Here is a 21146-nt window from a genome sequence, read left to right as displayed (position 1 = left end):
CCTCTGTTCAAGTCAACTGGAAACTCTCCCTCTGCTTTTATTCCCTCTTCGCTTCCTTAACTCCTGGTAAGGAGAGCAGAGACGGGAGGCAGCTGGGGGAGTTCAGCCGCCTCAGGTGCCAGCGGTGCCCAGGGCAGGGTCGGGGATGGAGCCAAAGGTGATGCCAGGGACCGACCTTGGTGCACAGCGCGGAGCGGGCGGTGCAGGCAGGAGAGAGCAGAGACGGGAGGCAGTTGGGGGAGCTCAGCCTTTGCACTAACCCATCACTCACCCCTCCCGGTAACTAACGGTGGGTTCAAGCGCTAACGAGGGAGGGCGAGGCCGTGGCTGGCCGCGGGGGCTCGTTGGGACCGGAGCTGGCAGCAGCCACCGGCGGGCAGAAGCTCCTATTCAGGTCTGGTGTGACAGCAGCCACGGGCGCGGCTGGCACCGTGTGGGGTCCTGAGCCGCTCAGAACACCCCCGGGCCCTTGGCTGGGCTCTCTTCGCTGGGCAGCGCTGGGTCCGCAAGTGCTGCCTGCCTCAGGTGCCAGCGGTGGCCAGGGCAGGGTCAGGGATGGAGCCAAAGGTGATGCCAGGGACCGACCTTGGTGCACAGCGCGGAGCGGGCGGTGCAGGCAGGAGGCAGTTGGGGGAGTTCAGCCCTTGCACTAACCCATCACTCACCCCTCCCGGTAACTAACGGTGGGTTCAAGCGCTAACGAGGGAGGGCAAGGCCGTGGCTGACCGCGGGGGCTCGTTGGGACCGGAGCTGGCAGCAGCCACCGGCGGGCAGAAGCTCCTATTCAGGTCTGGTGTGACAGCAGCCACCGGCGCGGCTGGCATCGTGTGGGGTCCTGAGCCGCTCAGAACACCCCCGGGCCCTTGGTTGGGCTCTCTTCGCTGGGCAGCGCTGGGTCCGTAAGCGCTGCCTGCCTCAGGTGCCAGCGGTGGCCAGGGCAGGGTCGGGGACGGAGCCAAAGGCGATGCCAGGGACCGGCGGGACTACAGCTCCCATGGTGCACTGCGCGGAGAGGGCGGGAGTGCGGGGGCGGGAGCGGGTGGGGCGCAGGGCGCGGAGGAGCCAATGGGAGGCTGCGTTCGACGCTTGACCAATGAGCGCTGGGGGGCGTGGTCGGCGGGACTATTTAAGAGCCTCCAGCCGGTGCCGGACACCGGCAGTGGAGCGACGGCGGCGTCCCGGGGGCGCCTGCGAGGGCAGGGGGCGAGGCTGCCGCTGTGCGGGAGGCGGTGGTGGTGGAAGCGACCGGGACCGCGTTGGGTAGGGTCACGGGGAGGGCTATCGGTACGGACTCCGTGTCGAGAGGGGCAGTGTGCCGGTGCGGGAAGCACCTAGGACGAAGTGGGGTAGGGTCCCGGGGAGGGCACTGGGGCCGGCGGCAGTCTACCGGTGCCGGAAGCACCTAGGACGAAGTGGGGGTAAGGTCCCGGGCAGTGTGCCGGTGCCGGCGACAGAACTGCCTAGGATGCAGTGGGTTCGGGTCCCGGGCAGGGTGCCGGTGCCGGCGGCAGTGTGCCGGTGCCGGGGACAGAACCGCCTAGGACGTAGTGGGTTAGGGTCCCGGGCAGTGTGCCGGTGCCGGCGGCAGTGTGCCGGTGCCGGGGACAGAACCGCCTAGGATGCAGTGGGTTAGGGTCCCGGGCAGAGTGCCGGTGCCGGCGGCACCTAGGACGTAGCGGGGTAGGGTCCTGGGCAGTGTGCTGGGGTCAGTGCCGGTGGCACCTAGGACGCAGTCGGTTAGGGTCCCGGGCGGTGTGCCGGTGCCGGGGACAGAACCGCCTAGGACGTGGTGGGTCAGGGTCCCGGGCAGTGTGCCGGTGCCGGCGGCACCTAGGACGTAGCGGCGTAGGGTCCCGGGCAGTGTGCTGGGGTCAGTGCCGGTGGCACCTAGGACGCAGTGGGTTCGGGTCCCGGGCAGAGTGCCGGTGCCGGCGGCACCTAGGACGTAGCGGGGTAGGGTCCCGGGCAGTGTGCTGGGGTCAGTGCCGGTGGCACCTAGGACGCAGTGGGGTAGGGTCCCGGGCAGAGTGCCGGTGCCGGCGGCGGGAGCACCTGGGACGAAATACGGTGGGGTCGTGGGGAGGGCGCATGGCTGTGGGGGTGAGTTATGGAACAGGGGTCAGGGTGAGGAGGGGCTCTGGGGACCCCCAGGTGAGTGTCGCAGCGTTAGGGTGGCTGTGGGGACCCGAAGATGCTGCAGGATCCTTGCGGGCGGTGCCAAAGCGTAGGGCTGGGAGGTTTATAACGGCAGCTCCGGGGGCACCGGCGGCGGTTGGGACGGGGAGGGTGTGGGGGCAGGCTCCGGAGCTGGGAGGAGGTCACCGTCTCAAAGCTACGAGGTTGATTAGGGCTCTGTGGTGGGAAAGGCCTCCTGAGCTCTGCCCTTAGGACACCTTCACCTGCTCTTGCTGGCATGAGATGCCAGAGGTGCTGTTGGGTGGGCACCAGGCTGAGTGTGGCCCTGGCCTCCAGAGCTGCTCTGCCGCTGCCCTTTAAGGAGCCAAAACTCAACCTGACCTGGAGCTCCCTGCTGCAGGTCTGCAGTGAGCAGGTCCACGACTTGCTGGATCCCAAGGGCCCTCTGAGCATCCAGGAGGAGCCTGAGAAGGGAGCTGTGGTTCAGAGCCTCCCACCAGGTGGCTCTGGAAGCAGGCACAGGGGATGGGCAAGGCTGTGCCTGCCCCACTTCTGCCAGCGAGCACTGGGGGGACTGTGGGCACATGGGGGTGCATCTGCACGGCTGCTGGCTGGCAGTAAAGGTGACCCCAAGCTGAGCCCTGCAGAGCTGCAGGAGGCCTCCTCCTGTGCCCCTGTGGCTGCTCAGTGCCCGCTGCATTGGTGCCCATGCTGGGGCTGCGCTGATGCCTGCTCTCTGCCCTCTCTCTCCCAGCCCAGCTTGGCAGAGCAGCTGCTGCAGGTGGTGGTGAGTGGCAACAGGACCTGGATGCAGCATCCCACTGATGCCAACAGCAGATCCTCCTGCTCCCACGCTGGCTGCCAGGTGAGGGCTGCTGCTTGGGGCATCCCTTGGGTTTTGTGCCCAGAAGGGGGCTAGGGAGCAAACCCAGGACTGGCATTCCAGGGCTCCCAGCCCTTCCTCATGTCAACAAGGCCCTAGGTAGCTGTGTGGGCACTGCAAGGCTCTGGCTCTGATGCCAGGCTGGCCCTGCTGCTGCTGGCAGGGGCAGCCCAGGTGCCTGCATGACGCCCCAGGAGGGCATGTCAGTGGGTGCTGGGTTCCTGCTGCCAGTCATGAGTGGAGCTGGAGATCTGAAAACTGCTCCTGTGCCAGCCCCATTCCGGTTGAGAATCCCTGGCATGGAGATGTTTGGTGGTGGTTGGGGTGGCTGCAGCCAGAGCTTGTGGGAGGGTGGTAGAGAAGGGAGCTGAGAGTGCCAGGATGTGCCTCAGGAGGGACCCTGAGAGTGCCCAGGAACTGTCTCATGCCCTTCCAGCCACGGAGGGACCCTTTGTGCCCTGTGAGCAGGCTGGGCAGCAAGAGAGGACCAGCACAACGTTGCCAGCCCTTGGCAGCATCTTCCCTGCTGCCACCCCCCTGCTGCCACCTCCCCCACCCAGTGAAGCTCTCTCTGTGAAGGCTTCCCCAGCCCTGCTGCCAAACTTCTCCCTTGGTTTGGGAGCTCTGCCCCATCCTTCCTGCAGCCCCTCTGAGCCCTCCTTCGTGCCCTGCTCTGTGCCCAGCCCTAACCCCCTCCCTTTTGCACTGTGGTTCCCCCCATGGGCAGCTTGGTCTCCTCTCCCCTTCCCCCCCACTTCGTGTTGCTGTCTCCTCCTGGATGCCATCCAGAGGGAGCTGGGAGTGGGGTCGAGGCTGCTGGGCTGTGTCCCCCTACCAAGGGGAGGGGTGTGGGGGTGCCTCTGGGGCTCTCTGTGCCCCCAGGCGGGACAGAGGGGCTGGAGGCATCACTCAGGGCTCGTTGCAGGCAGCAGCCTGGGGGCTTGGATGGAGGAGGGGGCTCAGAGCTGTGGCGTGGCAGCTGGCTGAGTGCTGACTTGGGGACCCCCCACCCTGTGTCCTCATCCCCAGCAAGGTCTGGTTGTGGCCATGCTGGCAAGCAGAGCCCAAAGCACAGCCTTTAGCTGGGCACCTCAGGGGTGGCACCAAGCAGCTTCTCATCCCCTCCTCCCCAGCCCTCCCCCCTGTACAGGCACAGGCAGGAGCCCCTCTGCCCCTTCACGTTTATTGGGGTGCAGCCCTTTGCTGCCCACTTTGCCACCTTGTGCCCACAGCTGCAGCAGCCCTGGTGAGCAGACCAAGCACAGCCAGCAGGATGAGGCCACTCAGCAGCCACGGGGTGGGTCCTGCCAAAAGAGCACAAAGGGTTGGTTGCACACTGGGGTCCTGGCACAGCAGCCCCTGGCAGGGGCACCCCAAGAATTGATTGGGTTGGAAAAGCTCTCTGAGGTCATCCAGTCCAAGTGGCAACCCAACCTCCACCATGGGCATCAAACCATGGCCCCAAGTACCATGGGCACAGGTTTCTGCAACACCTCCAGGTATGGGCACTGCACCACCTCCCCTGGGCAGCCTGTGCCAATCCCTGACCACTCTGGCACCAAAGGAATTCTTCCTCCTCTCCAACCTAAGCCTGCCCTGGGCAGCCTGTGCCAAGCCCTGACCACTCTGGCACCAAATAAAATCTTCCTCCTCTCCAACCTAAGCCTCCCCTGGGCAGCCTGTGCCAATCCCTGACCACTCTGGCACCAAAGGAATTCTTCCTCCTCTCCAACCTAAGCCTGCCCTGGGCAGCCTGTGCCAATCCCTGACCACTCTGGCACCAAAGGAATTCTTCCTCCTCTCCAACCTAAGCCTGCCCTGGGCAGCCTGTGCCAAGCCCTGACCACTCTGGCAGCAGTCCCTCTCCTCAGGGCTGCTCTGCAGCCTGGCACTGCCCACTGCAGACAGGACACTCAGAGCTCTTCAGAGCACAGAGCTTCCCAGGGCTTTAGGGGGCAAAGCAGGTTGGAAAGTCTCTGCCTTCACCTCTAGGCAGCCTGAGGGGGGGACAGGGACTGCCTCTGGGCTCCTCCAGGCAAAGCTGTGCCTCTGCCAGCACCCTTCAGCTCTGCCTTCACCTGGGCATGCTGCAGCACACAGGGAGGACACCAGCAGTGCTCTGCTGACAGCCTGAGAAGCAGGGACCCACAGAATGGGTTGGGTTGGCAAAGGCCAACCTGGGAGATGTCCTGGCTTGCCCCAGCCTGCTGCTGCTGGGGGAAGCAAGGGTGGGAGCAAAACAAAGGCTTGGGCCATGATGTCCCCTCCCAAAGTGACAAACAGGGACCCACAGGTGCTCAGGTGCTCGTTGGTGTCTGGCCCAAGGGAGGGTGAGCAAGCCCTGGGGTCACCTCCCCTGGTCAGTGTGGCCAATGCCATCTGGTTGGTGACTCTCTGTGGCCAAAGAGCCTCTGCACTGGGGCAGGGAGTGTCAATGGAGCTGAGATGCAAGCAGCTGTGCTGCTGCTGCTGCTCTGCCTCACTGTGTGCTGCTGCTGCTGCTGCTGCTCTGCCTCACTGTGTGCTGCTGCTGCTGCTCTGCCTCCCTGTGTGCTGCTGCTGCTCTGCCTCCCTGTGTGCTGCTGCTGCTGCTGCTCTGCCTCCCTGTGTGCTGCTGCTGCTCTGCCTCACTGTGTGCTGCTGCTGCTGCTCTGCCTCACTGTGTGCTGCTGCTGCTGCTCTGCCTCCCTGTGTGCTGCTGCTGCTCTGCCTCCCTGTGTGCTGCTGCTGCTCTGCCTCCCTGTGTGCTGCTGCTGCTCTGCCTCCCTGTGTGCTGCTGCTGCTCTGCCTCCCTGTGTGCTGCTGCTGCTCTGCCTCCCTGTGTGCTGCTGCTGCTCTGCCTCCCTGTGTGCTGCTGCTGCTCTGCCTCCCTGTGTGCTGCTGCTGCTCTGCCTCCCTGTGTGCTGCTGCTGCTCTGCCTCCCTGTGTGCTGCTGCTGCTGCTGCTCTGCCTCCCTGTGTGCTGCTGCTGCTCTGCCTCCCTGTGTGCTGCTGCTGCTGCTGCTCTGCCTCCCTGTGTGCTGCTGCTGCTGCTGCTCTGCCTCACTCTGTGCTGCTGCTCCTCTGCCTCCCTGTGTGCTGCTGCTGCTGCTCCTCTGCCTCCCTGTGTGCTGCTGAGTGCCATGGTCTGGTTGGTTGGGCAGGGCTGGGTGCTAGGTTGGCACTGAGTGCCATGGTGTGGTTGGTTGGGCAGGGCTGGGTGCTAGGTTGGCACTGAGTGCCATGGTGTGGTTGGTTGGGCAGGGCTGGGTGCTAGGTTGGCACTGAGTGCCATGGTGTGGTTGTTTGGGCAGGGCTGGGTGCTAGGTTGGCACTGAGTGCCATGGTGTGGTTGATTGGGCAGGGCTGGGTGCTAGGTTGGCACTGAGTGCCATGGTGTGGTTGTTTGTCTAGGGCTGGGTGCTAGGTTGGCACTGAGTGCCATGGTGTGGTTGTTTGGGCAGGGCTGGGTGCTAGGTTGGCACTGAGTGCCATGGTGTGGTTGTTTGGGCAGGGCTGGGTGCTAGGTTGGCACTGAGTGCCATGGTGTGGTTGTTTGGGCAGGGCTGGGTGCTAGGTTGGCACTGAGTGCCATGGTGTGGTTGGTTGGGCAGGGCTGGGTGCTAGGTTGGCCTGGCTGAGCTTGGAGCTCTCTCCCAGCCTGGTTGATTCTATGATGCTATGACCTTATTTCAGGGGTGGCATCACCTAGAGAGCTGCAAGGGTCTGTGAGCTGCTGCTGCCCTCCCCAGAGGGCCACACTTACCCTTCAGGTGCTGCTGCTCAGACCTGGCAGGGGTCTCTGCTCCAGCAGGCAGCAGGTGGATGGGTCCATAGGAGACAACCTGGTCGTAGTCATCCTCAGGTGCTCGCTTCTTCCTCTGCCTCCTGGGGCATTGCTGCCGACAGAGCCAAGGGAGGGAGATGAGAGCAGAGGGCAGGGAAGGAGCTCGCTGCAGGGGTCAGGAGCTGTGCTGGGTTTCAGTCCCTGGCAGAGGTGCAGCTGGGGGCTGTAGCCTGAGAACCCCCAGAGCACAGAGTCCCAGAACTGTCAGGGCTGGAAGGGACCTCAAGGCTCATCCAGCTCCAACCTCCCTGCCATGGGCAGGGACACCTCAAACCAGAGCAGGTTGCTCAGAGCCACATCCAGCCTGGCCTTGGACACCTCCAGGGATGAGGCTTTCACCTCCCACCAGAGCAGGTTGCTCAGAGCCACATCCAGCCTGGCCCTGGACACCTCCAGGGATGAGGCTTTCACCTCCCACCAGAGCAGGTTGCTCACAGCCACATCCAGCCTGGCCCTGGACACCTCCAGGGATGAGGCTTTCACCTCCCACCAGAGCAGGTTGCTCAGAGCCACATCCAGCCTGGCCTTGGGCACCTCCAGGGAGGAGGCTTCCACCTCCCACCAGAGCAGGTTGCTCAGAGCCACATCCAGCCTGGCCTTGGACACCTCCAGGGAGGAGGCTTTCACCTCCCACCAGAGCAGGTTGCTCAGAGCCACATCCAGCCTGGCCCTGGATACCTCCAGGGATGAGGCTTCCACCTCCCACCAGAGCAGGTTGCTCACAGCCACATCCAGCCTGGCCCTGGACACCTCCAGGGAGGAGGCTTTCACCTCCCACCAGAGCAGGTTGCTCACAGCTACATCCAGCCTGGCTCTGGACACCTCCAGGGATGAGGCTTTCACCTCCCACCAGAGCAGGTTGCCCACAGCCACATCCAGCCTGGCCCTGGACACCTCCAGGGAGGAGGCTTTCACCTCCCACCAGAGCAGGTTGCTCAGAGCCACATCCAGCCTGGCCCTGGACACCTCCAGGGATGAGGCTTTCACCTCCCACCAGAGCAGGTTGCTCAGAGCCACATCCAGCCTGGCCTTGGACACCTCCAGGGAGGAGGCTTTCACCTCCCACCAGAGCAGGTTGCTCAGAGCCACATCCAGCCTGGCCCTGGATACCTCCAGGGATGAGGCTTCCACCTCCCACCAGAGCAGGTTGCTCACAGCCACATCCAGCCTGGCCCTGGACACCTCCAGGGAGGAGGCTTTCACCTCCCACCAGAGCAGGTTGCTCACAGCTACATCCAGCCTGGCTCTGGACACCTCCAGGGATGAGGCTTTCACCTCCCACCAGAGCAGGTTGCCCACAGCCACATCCAGCCTGGCCCTGGACACCTCCAGGGAGGAGGCTTTCACCTCCCACCAGAGCAGGTTGCTCAGAGCCACATCCAGCCTGGCCCTGGACACCTCCAGGGATGAGGCTTCCACTCTCCAGGGGAGGTTTTGGGAATCAGAGGGGAAACTGCTGCTGGACTCAATCCTCTGCTCCAGATCATCACTAAAGGTATTGATCAGGGCTGTGCCCAGCACTGATATTGATATTGATCCCCTGCTCCAGATCATCACTAAAGACACTGACCAGAACTGTGCCCAGCACTGGTATTGATCCCCTGCTCCAGATCATCACTAATGACATTGACCAGGACTGTGCCCAGTACCGATACTGATATTGATCCCCTGCTCCACATCATCACTATAGGTACTGACCAGATCTTTGACCAGCACTGATATTGGTATTGATATTGATCCTCTGCTCCAGATCATCACTAAAGATACTGACCAAGACTGCCCAGCACTGATATTGATGTTGATACTGATTTTGATATTGATCCTCTGCTCCAGATCATGACTGAAGATATTGACCAGGGCTGTGCCCAGCACTGATATTGATATTGATTTTGATATTGTTATTGGTCCCCTGCTCCAGATCATGACTCAAGATATTGACCAGGACTGTGCCCAGCACTGATATTGATCCCTTGCTCCAGATCATCACTAAAGGTATTGACCAGGACTGTGCCCAACACTGATATTGATCCTGATTTTGATATTGATCCCTTGCTCCAGATCATCACTAAAGGCACTGACCAGGACTGTGCCCAGCACTGATATTGATACTGATATTGATCCCTTGTTCCAGATCATGACTCAAGATACTGACCTGGACTCTGCCCAGCACTGATATTGATACTGATATTGATCCCTTGCTCCAGATCATGACTCAAGATACTGACCTGGACTGTGCCCAGCACTGATATTGATCCCTTGCTCCAGATCATGACTCAAGATACTGACCTGGACTGTGCCCAGCACTGATATTGATCCCTTGCTCCAGATCATCACTGAAGATACTGACCAGGACTGTGCCCAGCACTGATATTGGTATTGATTTTGATATTGGTCCCCTGCTCCAGGTCATCACTAAAGGCACTGACCAGGACTGTGCCCAGCACTGATATTGATACTGATATTGATCCCCTGCTCCAGATCATCACTAAAGGCATTGACCAGGACTGTGTCCAGCACTGATATTGATCCTTTGCTCCAGATCATCACTGAAGATACTGACCAGGACTGTGCCCAGCACTGATATTGATCCCTTGCTCCAGATCATCACTAAAGGTATTGACCAGGACTGTGCCCAGCACTGATTTTGATATTGATTTTGATATTGATACTGATATTGATCCCCTGCTCCAGATCATCACTAAAGGCATTGACCAGGACTGTGCCCAGCATTGATTTTGATATTGATCCCTTGCTCCAGATCATGACTCAAGGTACTGACCAGGACTGTACCCAGTACTGATATTGATACTGATATTGATCCCTTGCTCCAGATCATGACTCAAGATACTGACCAGGACTGTGCCCAGCACTGATATTGATATTGATTTTGATTTTGATTTTGATCCCCTGCTCCAGATCATGACTCAAGATACTGACCAGGACTGTACCCAGTACTGATATAGGTATTGATACTGATATTGATCCCCTGCTCCAGATCATCACTAAAGGCATTGACCAGGACTGTGCCCAGCACTGATATTGATATTGATTTTGATATTGATACTGATATTGATCCCCTGCTCCAGATCATCACTAAAGGCATTGACCAGGTCTGTGCCCAGCATTGATTTTGATATTGATCCCCTGCTCCAGATCATGACTCAAGGTACTGACCAGGACTGTACCCAGTACTGATATTGATACTGATCCCTTGCTCCAGATCATCTCTAAAGGCACTGACCAGGACTGTGCCCAGCACTGATATTGATACTGATATTGATCCCCTGCTCCAGGTCATCACCAGAGACACTGAGCACCAGCTGCCAGCTGGCTGTGTGCCCGTTCCCCAGCCTGAGTGAGCAGGGGCAGGGTGCAGGGCAGTGGGCAGAGCTCACCTTGGCACAGGGCTGCAGGGCATCGGGGGCACAGAGGCGGACACGGCAGTGCAGGAACAGCTGTGGGTGCCCCACGAAGCGAAACATCTGGAAGCTGAACTTGACAGCAGTGCTCTCTCCACTGCTGTTGAGGTAGCTCACTGTCTTGTCCTGAGGGCACCTGGGGCAGGAGGAGCAGAGTCAGCAGGGGGCAAGGAGCAGCCCAGCACAGCACCCAGGGGCTGGAGCGCAGCCCTGGCATGGTAGAGCTGAGCAGGATGGCTTCTGTGCCAGTGCTGGTGGGGGATGCCCCTTGCTGGGCATCAGAAGTTCCACTGCAACAGGAGGAACTTGGGTGGGGTTTCATGTCAAGAGGGTGGAGCGCTGGGAAAAGCTGTTCAGAGAGGGGGTGGAGATGTTTAAACCTGCCTGGAGGTGGTCCTGTGGGACCTGCTCTGGGTGAATCCAGCTTGGCATGGGGGTGGGTTGGAGTGGATGATGCCCAGAGGTCCCCTCCAACCTCTGTGCCCAGCTCAGGAGCTGCCACCTGATCCCCAGGGGTCCCTTCCAACCTCTGTGCCCAGCTCAGGAGCTGCCACCTGATCTCCAGAGGTCCCCTCCAACCTCTGTGCCCAGCTCAAGAGCTGCCACCTGATCCCCAGAGGTCACTTCCACCCTCTGTGCCCAGCTCAGGAGCTGCCACCTGACCCCAGAGGTCTCTTCCAACCTCTGTGCCCAGCTCAGGAGCTGCCACCTGACCCCAGGGGTCCCTTCCAACCTCCATGCCCAGCTCAGGAGCTGCCACCTGATCCCCAGAGGTCTCTTCCAACCTCTGTGCCCAGCTCAGGAGCTGCCACCTGATCCCCAGGGGTCCCTTCCAACCTCTGTGCCCAGCTCAGGAGCTGCCACCTGATCCCCAGGGGTCCCTTCCAACCTCTGTGCCCAGCTCAGGAGCTGTCACATGATCCCCAGAGGTCTCTTCCAACCTCTGTGCCCAGCTCAGGAGCTGCCACCTGATCTCCAGAGGTCCCCTCCAACCTCTGTGTCCAGCTCAAGAGCTGCCACCTGATCCCCAGAGGTCCCCTCCAACCTCTGTGCCCAGCTCAAGAGCTGCCACCTGATCCCCAGAGGTCACTTCCACCCTCTGTGCCCAGCTCAGGAGCTGCCACCTGACCCCAGAGGTCTCTTCCAACCTCTGTGCCCAGCTCAGGAGCTGCCACCTGACCCCAGGGGTCCCTTCCAACCTCCATGCCCAACTCAGGAGCTGCCACCTGATCCCCAGAGGTCTCTTCCACCCTCTGTGCCCAGCTCAGGAGCTGCCACCTGACCCCAGAGGTCCCCTCCACCCTCTGTGCCCAGCTCAGGAGCTGCCACCTGATCCCCAGAGGTCTCTTCCACCCTCTGTGCCCAGCTCAGGAGCTGCCACCTGACCCCAGAGGTCCCTTCCAACCCCTGTGCCCACCAGTGATGTCACTAAGTAGGCTTGAGAGTGGAGATGAAGGAGAAATGCTTGGCAGTGAGGGTGGTAAGAGCCTGGCACAGGTTGCCCAGGGAGGCTGTGGAGCACAGAGACACAGTGAGGGTGGGCAGAGCCTGGCACAGGTTGCCCAGGGAGGTTGTGGAGCACAGAGACACAGTGAGGGTGAGGAGAGCCTGGCACAGGTTGCCCAGGGAGGCTGTGGAGCACAGAATCACAGTGAGGGTGGGCAGAGCCTGGCACAGGTTTCCCAGGGAGGTTGTGGAGCACAGAGACACAGTGAGGGTGGGCAGAGCCTGGCACAGATTGAGGGTGGTGAGAGCCTGGCACAGGTTGCCCAGGGAGGCTGTGGAGCACAGAATCACCCAATGTGATCAAAGATCCCATTCTGTGCTCCACAACCTCCCTGGAGGCCTTCAAACCCAGGCTGGATGAGCCCTTGAGCACCCATGGCATCCCTGCCTATGGCATGGAGGTTGGCACTGGCTGTTCTTGAGGGTCCTTTCCAAGCTGAAGCCCTCCCAGGAAGCTGCCCTCAGTACCCAGCCTGTGCCAACGGTGCAAGGAGCCACAGAGCTGGTGCCAGGAGCACTCCACTCACCCCTTCTCGATGAGTTTGTGCTGCACAGCCTGGTAAGGAGCTGTGCCAGGCGTTGCCCAGCAGTCCTCAGCACTCAGCTGGAAGGCTTTGAGCTGGTGGTGCCCTTCTGCCCTCAGCAGGACGTAGAGGGTGTCCGTCAGGGGGATGGCAGCGGTGGGCAGGTGGTAGGGCTGCAGGTAGGAGGGGCTCTTGTACAGCCTCATGCTGATGTTGATGCGTTCCTCTCTGACCACGAACTGCACCAGCCTGGGAGGGAGAGGAGAGGGAGAGAGGATTGGGGAGAGGAGAGAGGATTGGGGAGAGGAGAGAGGATTGGGGAGAGGAGAGAGGATTGGGGAGAGGAGAGAGGATTGAGGAGAGGAGAGGATTGAGGAGGGGGAGAGGAGAGAGGATTGAGGAGGGGGGAGAGGAGAGGATTGAGGAGAGGGAGAGGAGAGAGAATTGAGGAGGGGAAGAGGAGGGGGAGAGGAGAGGGGATTGAGGAGGGGGAGAGGAGAGGATTGAGGAGAGGGGATTGAGGAGGGGGAGAGAATTGAGGAGTGATGAGAGGGGAGTGGATTGAGGAGGGGGAGAGGAAAGGATTGAGGTGAGGAAAGGGGACAGGAGAGAGGATTGAGGAAAGGGAGAGGAGAGGATTGAAAAGGGGGAGAGAATTGAGGATTGAGGAGAGGGGATTGAGGAGGGGGGAGAGGATTGAGGAGGGGGAGAGCAGAGGATTGAGGAGAGAGGATTGAGGTGAGAGGATTGAGGAGGGGGAGAGGAAAGGATTGAGGTGAGAGGATTGAGGAGGGGGAGAGGAGAGGATTGAGGAGAGGGGATTGAGGAGAGGATTGAGGAGAGGGGATTGAGGAGGGGGAGAGCAGAGGATTGAGGAGAGGGGATTGAGGAGAGGGGATTGAGGAGGGGGAGAGCAGAGGATTGAGGAGAGGGGATTGAGGAGAGGGGATTGAGGAGGGGGAGAGGAGAGGATTGAGGAGAGGGGATTGAGGAGAGGGGATTGAGGAGGGGGAGAGGAGAGGATTGAGGTGAGAGGATTGAGGTGAGAGGATTGAGGAGGGGGAGAGGAGAGGATTGAGGAGAGAGGATTGAGGAGGGGGAGAGGAGAGGGGATTGAGGAGAGGGGATTGAGGAGAGGGGATTGAGGAGGGGGAGAGGAGAGGATTGAGGAGAGAGGATTGAGGAGGGGGAGAGGAGAGGATTGAGGAGAGGGGAGAGGATGAGGAGGGGAGAGAGGATTGAGGAGGGGGAGAGGAGAGGATTGAGGTGAGGAAAGGGGAGAGGAGAGAGGGTTGAGGAGGGGGAGAGGAGAGGATTAAGGAGAGGGGGGAGGATTGAGAGGGAGGGGAGAGGATTGAGGAGGGGCAGAGGAGAGGAGAGGGGAGAGGATTGAGGAGGGGGGAGAGGATTGAGAAGGGGGTGAGGATTGAGGAGAGAGGAGAGGAGGGGGAGAGGATTGAGGAGGGGGAGCGGAGGGAGGATTGAGGTGGGGAAAGGGGTGAGGACAGAGGATTGAGGAGGGGAGGGGAAGGAGAGGGTATTGAGGGGAGAGGATTGAGGAGAGAAGAGATGATTGAGGAGAGAGGAGAGGAGGGGGAGAGGATTGAGGAGGGGGAGCGGAGGGAGGATTGAGGTGGGGAAAGGGGTGAGGACAGAGGATTGAGGAGGGGAGGGGAAGGAGAGGGTATTGAGGGGAGAGGATTGAGGAGAGAAGAGATGATTGAGGAGAGAGGAGAGGATTGAGGGGAAGGGGAGAGGATTGAGGAAGGGGAGAGAAGAAGATTGAGAGGGAGAGGAGAGGACTCCTGAGCAGGCAGGCAGGCAGGCAGGCTGCAGCACAAGGCAGGCCAGCAGCAGGGCTGTGCAGACAGCTGGAGCCTCCTGAGAGCTGAGCCCTGAGCTGCCTTCTGGCTGTGCAGGCAGAGGCAGCTCACGGTGTGTGTGGGGGGGAGGACACCTGCTGGGCAGCGAGGGCTGTGAGAAAGGCAACCCAGAGCACCTTGGGGCCTGGTGAGGGCATCTGCCAGGTGCCACCCTTTGGTGGGTAGCTGGTTTGGAGCAGAGAGGAGGAAGGCAGCCCCTGGGCTGGCTCTGGCAAAGAGGAAGGGAGGCATTGTGCTGTGGCAGAGCCTTTCAGGTGGCTGCAGCTGGCCAGGCTCTTTGCAGACCCCCCCCCAGGGAAGGGCATCTCTTTGGCTGCAAGCTGGAAGGCAGCAAGGTGAGGAGGGAGCACTCACTTGTCCACAGCAGTGAGGGCAAAGGGCAGCTTCACCACCTGCTCATAGCTGTAGATGCAGGAGAAATTCACCTTCAGCTGGAGGCTCCTGGAGATCACTTCCATGCCTGCTCCCCACTCAGACTCCAGGACGTTGAAGTAGGACACATGGGAGCTGTTTTGCTGGGACAAGACAGGAATCAACTCTCCAGGGCACAGCCAGAGCTCCCAAGGGGCTGTCTGTGAGCCAGTGGCTAAGGCATGACCTAGAGATGGGATCTGTCTGGGCACAGCCTCCAACAGCAGCCTGAGAGATGGATCTGTTGGGTGGAGGAGGAATTGGCTGGGTGGTGGCAGGCAGAGGGTGGTTGCTTGATGGCCTCAAGTCCAGCTGGAGGGCAGTGCCAAGAGGGGTCCCTCAGGGGGCTGCACTGGGCTGTTGGGCACTTTAATCACTGCTAAAGACAGGCAGGTCGAGGGCAGCATCAGCAAGTGTGCAGAGGGCACCAAGCTGGGTGGAGCTGTTGCTATGGCAGAGGGACAGGAGGGCAGCCAGAGGGACCTGGGCAAGCTGGAGAGGTGGGCACAGATGCACCTCATGGACTGCTGGAGAGGTGGGCACAGATGCACCTCATGAGGTGATGGATGGGTGGGCACAGATGTGCCTCATGAGGTGCTGGAGAGGTGGGCACAGATGCACCTCATGAGGTGCTGGATAGGTGGGCACAGATGCACCTCATGGACTGCTGGAGAGGTGGGCACAGATGTACCTCATGAGGTGATGGATGGGTGGGCACAGATGCACCTCATGAGGTGATGGATGGGTGGGCACAGATGCACCAAATGAGGTGCTGGAGAGGTGGGCACAGATGCACCTCATGAGGTGATGGATGGGTGGGCACAGATGCACCTCATGAGCTGCTGGATGGGTGGGCACAGATGCACCAAATGAGCTGCTGGAGAGGTGGGCACAGATGCACCAAATGAGGTGCTGGATGGGTGGGCACAGATGCACCAAATGAGGTGCTGGATGGGTGGGCACAGATGCACCAAATGAGGTGCTGGATGGGTGGGCACAGATGTACCTCATGAGCTGCTGGAGAGGTGGGCACAGATGCACCAAATGAGGTGCTGGAGAGGTGGGCACAGATGCACCAAATGAGGTGCTGGAGAGGTGGGCACAGATGCACCTCATGAGGTGCACCAAGAGCAGGTGCAAGGTTCTGCACCTGGGTTGGAGCAATCCTCACTGTCAGTACAGGCTGGAGGAGGAGGAGGGGACAGAAGGGGCTTGGGGGTGCTGAGAGAAGCTGGGCAGGAGCAGGCAGTGTGAGCTTGCAGCACAGAAGGCAAATCACAGCCTGGGCTGCATCCAAAGCTGCTTTGCAGCAGATCCAGAGAGCTGATTCTGCCTCTGTGCTCTGCTGAGACCTCACCTGAGTGCTGTGCCCAGCTCTGGAGCCCTCAGGACATGGAGCTGATGGAGCAGGTGCAGAGGAGGCCATGAAGATGCTCAGAGGTTGGAGCAGCTCTGCTATGAGGACAGGCTGAGGGAGCTGGAGGTGTGCAGCCTGGAGAGGAGAAGGCTCCAGGGGGACCTCAGAGCTGACAGCCTCCAAAGTCCCTCCCCAGCTTTTTTGCAGCCCCCTGCAGATGCTGCAAGGCCACCAGAAGGTCCCCTGGGAGCCTCCTCTGCTGCAGCCTGCACAGCCCCAACTCTTTCAGGCTGTGCTCACAGCAGAGCTGCTGCAGCCTCTCAGCATCCTCCTGGCCCTGCTCTGGACACTCTGCAGCATCTCCACAGCCCTCTTGTGCCAGGGGCTCCAGCACTGGATGCAGGACTCCAGGTGGGCTCTCAGCAGAGCAGAGCAGAGGGGCAGAATCCCCTCCCTGGCCCTGCTGCCCACACTGCTGCTGCTGCAGCCCAGGCTCTGCTTGGCTCTCTGGGCTGCAAGTGCACACTGCTGGCTGCTGCTGAGCTTCTCCTCCAGCAGCACCCCCAAGTGCCTCTGCTCAGGGCTGCTCTGCAGCCTGGCACTGCCCAGCCTGCATTGGTGCTTGGCATTGCCTCCCCCCAGCTGCAGCACCTTGCCCTTGGTCTTGTTGCAGCTCCTGAGCTTGGCTTGTGCCCACCTCTGCAGCTTGTCATACTGGAAGCAACTAATGACAGCGTGTCCTGGAGGGGGGACACAGCACCATGGAGAGGCTTACAGCAGCCTCATGCAGCCTGAAGAGCTTTGCTGCTCTGAGGGTTTGGGAGCTCCTCCTGGAGGGAGGACACAGCACCATGGAGAGGCTTACAGCAGCCTCATCCAGCCTGGTGAGATTTGCTGCTCTGAGAGCTTGGGAGCTCCTCCTGGAGGGAGGACACAGCACCATGGAGAGGCTTACAGCAGCCTCATCCAGCCTGGTGAGCTTTGCTGCTCTGAGGGTTTGGGAGCATCTCCTGGAGGGAGGACACAGCACCATGGAGAGGCTTACAGCAGCCTCATGCAGCCTGAAGAGCTTTGCTGCTCTGAGGGCTTGGGAGCATCTCCTGGAGGGAGGACACAGCACCATGGAGAGGCTTACAGCAGCCTCATCCAGCCTGGTGAGCTTTGCTGCTCTGAGGGTTTGGGAGCTCCTCCTGGAGGGAGGACACAGCACCATGGAGAGGCTTACAGCAGCCTCATCCAGCCTGGTGAGCTTTGCTGCTCTGAGGGTTTGGGTGCTCCTCCTGGAGGGGGGACACAGCACCATGGAGAGGCTTACAGCAGCCTCATGCAGCCTGAAGAGCTTTGCTGCTCTGAGGGCTTGGGAGCATCTCCTGGAGGGAGGACACAGCACCATGGAGAGGCTTACAGCAGCCTCATCCAGCCTGGTGAGCTTTGCTGCTCTGAGGGTTTGGGTGCTCCTCCTGGAGGGGGGACACAGCACCATGGAGAGGCTTACAGCAGCCTCATGCAGCCTGAAGAGCTTTGCTGCTCTGAGGGGTTTGGGAGCTCCTCCTGGAGGGGGACACAGCACCATGGAGAGGCTTACAGCAGCCTCATCCAGCCTGGTGAACTTTGCTGCTCTGAGGGGTTTGGGAGCTCCTCCTGGAGGAGGACACAGCACCATGGAGAGGCTTACAGCAGCCTCCTCCAGCCTGAAGAGCTTTGCTGCTCTGAGGGCTTTGGAGCTCCTCCTGGAGGGGGGACACAGCACCATGGAGAGGCTTACAGCAGCCTCATGCAGCCTGGTGAGCTTTGCTGCTGTGAGGGTTTGGGAGCTCCTCCTGGAGGGAGGACACAGCACCATGGAGAGGCTTACAGCAGCCTCATCCAGCCTGAAGAGCTTTGCTGCTCTGAGGGTTTGGGAGCTCCTCCTGGAGGGGGGACACAGCACCATGGAGAGGCTTACAGCAGCCTCATGCAGCCTGAAGAGCTTTGCTGCTCTGAGGGTTTGGGAGCTCCTCCTGGAGGGGGACACAGCACCATGGAGAGGCTTACAGCAGCCTCCTCCAGCCTGAAGAGCTTTGCTGCTCTGAGAGCTTGGGAGCTCCTCCTGGAGGGGGGAACAGCACCATGGAGAGGCTTACAGCAGCCTCATCCAGCCTGGTGAGCTTTGCTGCTCTGAGGGTTTGGGAGCTCCTCCTGGAGGGGGACACAGCACCATGGAGAGGCTTACAGCAGCCTCATGCAGCCTGAAGAGCTTTGCTGCTCTGAGGGTTTGGGAGCTCCTCACCTGAATGACTGATCCACAGGCAGTGTAGTTGTCCCTTGTGAGAGTGGCTGCCCAGAAGAGCTCCCCTTCCTCCCACCTTTCTGACACCTTGCACGCCTTGTTCTTCAGGTGGACGAGCTCCTGGGGGATCCTCAGGACTTCAAACACCTCCTTCCTCACCATCATCTTCATGTGATCATCCTTGCAGGCCAACTTCATGAGCACATCTAGGGAGGGAAAGGATTCCAATAGTCCTGGGTCACTGGAGAGGTTCCCAAGGACTGGAAGGTGCCACTGTGGTGCCCATGGACATGAAGGGCTGGAAGGAGGAGCCAGGAAATTCCAGCCCTGTCAGCCTGACCTCAGTGCCAGGCAAGGTGATGGAACAGCTCATCCTGAGTGCCATCACAAAGCACCTACAGGATGGCCAAGGGCTCAGGCCCAGGCAGCATGGGGTTAGGAAGGGCAGGTCCTGCCTGAGCAACCTGAGCTCCATTTATGATCAGGTTCCTGCCTGGGGCATGTGGGGCAGGCTGGGGCTGGAGTCTGCCTGCACTGCAGCAAAGCCTTTGGCATCATCTGGCACAGGCAGCTCCTGGCACAGCTGGCAGCTCCTGGCTGGGACAGAGTCATTCTGATATGGGTCAAGAGCAGGCTGCAGGGATGGGCACAGAGAGTGGTGGTGAATGGTGCCCAGCTGGCAGCTGGCACTGGTGGTGTGCCCCAGGGAGCAGTGCTGGGCACAGGCCTGGGCAATGTCTTCAGTGATGCTCTGGAGCAGGGCATTGAGTCCAGCAGCAGGGAGGCTGCAGGTGGCAGCAAGCCAGGAGCAGCTGTGGAGCTGTTGGAGGGCAGCAGAGCCCTGCAGAGGGACCTGGGCAGGCTGCATGGGTGGGCAGAGGCCAAGGGGATGAGAGTGAAGAAGGCCAAGGGCAGGTTGTGCACTTTGGCCACAGCAGCCCCAAGCAGCAGTGCAGGCTGGGGCCAGAGGGGCTGAGAGCAGGCAGGCAGAGAGGGCCCTGGGGGTGCTGTGAGAGAGCAGCTGCAGAGGAGGCAGCAGTGTGCCCAGGTGGGCAGCAGAGCCAGTGGCAGCCTGGCTCATCACTGCCCTGTGCCCACTAGCAGTGACACCAGCACACCATGCCCACAAGTGGTGGCAGCAGTGCACTGTGGCCACCAGCAGTGACACTGCTGCACTGTGCCCACTTGTGGTGGCACCAGTGCACTGTGTGCCCACTAGTGGTGACATCATTGCAGTGTGCCCACCACCAGTGGCACCACTGCACTGTGCCCACCAGCAGTGACACCACTGCAATGTGCCCACCAGCAGTGCCACCACTGCACTGTGCCCACCAGCAGTGACACCACTGCAATGTGCTCACCACCAGTGGCACCACTGCACTGTGCCCACCAGCGGTGGCACCAGCGCACGGTGCCCACCAGCCCCCGTGGGCAGACAGGGGAGGGAGGGTTCACTCAGCTGCTCAGGCCTACCTTGGCAGAATGCCCCTGTGAAGCCTGGCTTGCAGCTGCAGACTGGGCTGTCCTCCACCGCCTGGCACCTGCCTTGGTGCTGGCAGGGGTTTGGCAGGCAGGCACCTGGGCTCCTCTGGAGACGCAGGGCAAGCCCTGGGCCCTGTGGGCTTGCCAGCTGGCCTGCAGCAAAGGACAAGTGGGCAAGCTGAAAGGCAGCAGGGGCAGCTGCCCAGTCCTGAGAGTTGGCAGAGCAAACCCACCCCACGGTGCAGAGCCTTTGCCCAGCGCCAGGGGGTTGAGCCCACCCAAGGAGGATGCTGCCACCTCAGCTTGCCTGGGAGGGGTGACTGGCAGCCTGGCAGACCTCCTCAGTGTGGCCATAGCCTGCATCAGAGGTGTGGAGTGGTGCCAGCAGCTGGCAAGGAGAGTGTGTGTGTGGGGGGCACATCACAGCACCTCTGCCCAGCTCCTGAGGTGACTGGCATGGAGACCTCCTACCCTGCCTGAGCCCTGCTCTGTGGTGCCCTCCCAGTGGTGCTGTGAGGATCCTGGAGAGGGCTCAGAGCCAGGGTTTGACCTCTTCCTTCCCATGCTACCTGCCTGTGCCCCAGCAGGGCAGTGGGGAGGGAGACTCACTCTTGGTGCCCGCACAGCCAGCCTGGTAGAGGGCAGGGAGCAGCAGCAGCAGAGAGCTCAGAGTCCTCCCCTGGGAGAATCACAGAACCAAGCAGGTTGGAAGAGAGCTCCAAGCTCAGCCAGGCCAACCTAGCACCCAGCCCTGCCCAACCAACCAGACCATGGCACTAAGTGCCCAACCTAGCACCCAGCCCTGCCTAACCAACCACACCATGGCACTCAGTGCCAACCTAGCACCCAGCCCTGCCCAAACAACCACACCATGGCACTCAGTGCCAACCTAGCACCCAGCCCTGCCCAAACAACCACACCATGGCACTCAGTGCCCAGCCAGCCTTGGCTCCAACCCCTCCAGCCACGGCCACTCCACCACCTCCCTGGGCAGCCCATGCCAGTGCCAATCACTCTCTCTGCCAGCAGCTTCCTCCTCACAGCCAGCCCACACCTGCCCTGCCACAGCTTCAGCCTGGGGCTCCTTCAGCCTGGCACCAGAGCCCAACCCCACCTGGCTGCAGCCTCCCTCCCTCTCCCCATCTCCCACTCACCATGGCCAGGCCACACTCTGCTCCTCCACTCGCCGCCGCCTCGGGTGGCTCTCTCGCTCCCTGCCACCCTGCCTTATATCCCCTTCCAGCATCTCCTCCTTCTCCCCCAGGCAGAGAGGCAGCCTCCAGGATTGCACAAGAGCCAAGCCTGGAATGCTTCAGCAGCCACTGGGGAGGGGGGAGGAAGGGGGGTGGGGGGGGGATGGCAAAGGGCTCCGCTGAACTCCATCCTCCTGCATCCTTCCCATGAGCCAGCGGCTGGGGGCTGCTGACGCAAGCCATGGCCCTGATCGGATC

At 60.9% G+C, this 21146-nt stretch overlaps 1 protein-coding gene across 1 annotated transcript; it reads right to left on the bottom strand.

The window, feature by feature from the left end:
- Positions 1-4188: 4188 nt before the first annotated feature.
- Positions 4189-21146, bottom strand: LOC135184607 (uromodulin-like). Its single transcript, XM_064160563.1, has 9 exons — positions 20850-21146; positions 20305-20374; positions 19687-19848; positions 18214-18419; positions 14531-14691; positions 12297-12542; positions 10240-10399; positions 6764-6896; positions 4189-4323 (listed from the first exon to the last, which is right to left on the bottom strand). Exons 1-9 carry the CDS (start codon positions 21129-21131, stop codon positions 4202-4204), a joined length of 1542 nt encoding a protein of 513 aa, XP_064016633.1. The 5' UTR covers positions 21132-21146; the 3' UTR covers positions 4189-4201.

This window comes from Pogoniulus pusillus, chromosome 20 (genome assembly GCF_015220805.1).
Source record: "Pogoniulus pusillus isolate bPogPus1 chromosome 20, bPogPus1.pri, whole genome shotgun sequence".
In the NCBI taxonomy this organism is placed as follows: domain Eukaryota; kingdom Metazoa; phylum Chordata; class Aves; order Piciformes; family Lybiidae; genus Pogoniulus; species Pogoniulus pusillus.
Note: the sequence above shows the minus strand (reverse complement) of the source record. Positions and strands in the feature narration are given on the sequence as shown.

Coding starts and splice junctions, on each gene's coding strand:
- LOC135184607 (XM_064160563.1), bottom strand. CDS start 21,131: ATGGCTTGCGTCAGCAGCCCCCAGCCGCTGGCTCATGGGAAGGATGCA. Junction 19,849..20,304: donor TGGCTGTGCGGGCACCAAGA/GTGAGTCTCCCT, acceptor CCTTTGCTGCAG/GCCAGCTGGCAAGCCCACAG. Junction 6,897..10,239: donor CCCTGCAGCCCTGTGCCAAG/GTGAGCTCTGCC, acceptor CTCTGTCGGCAG/CAATGCCCCAGGAGGCAGAG.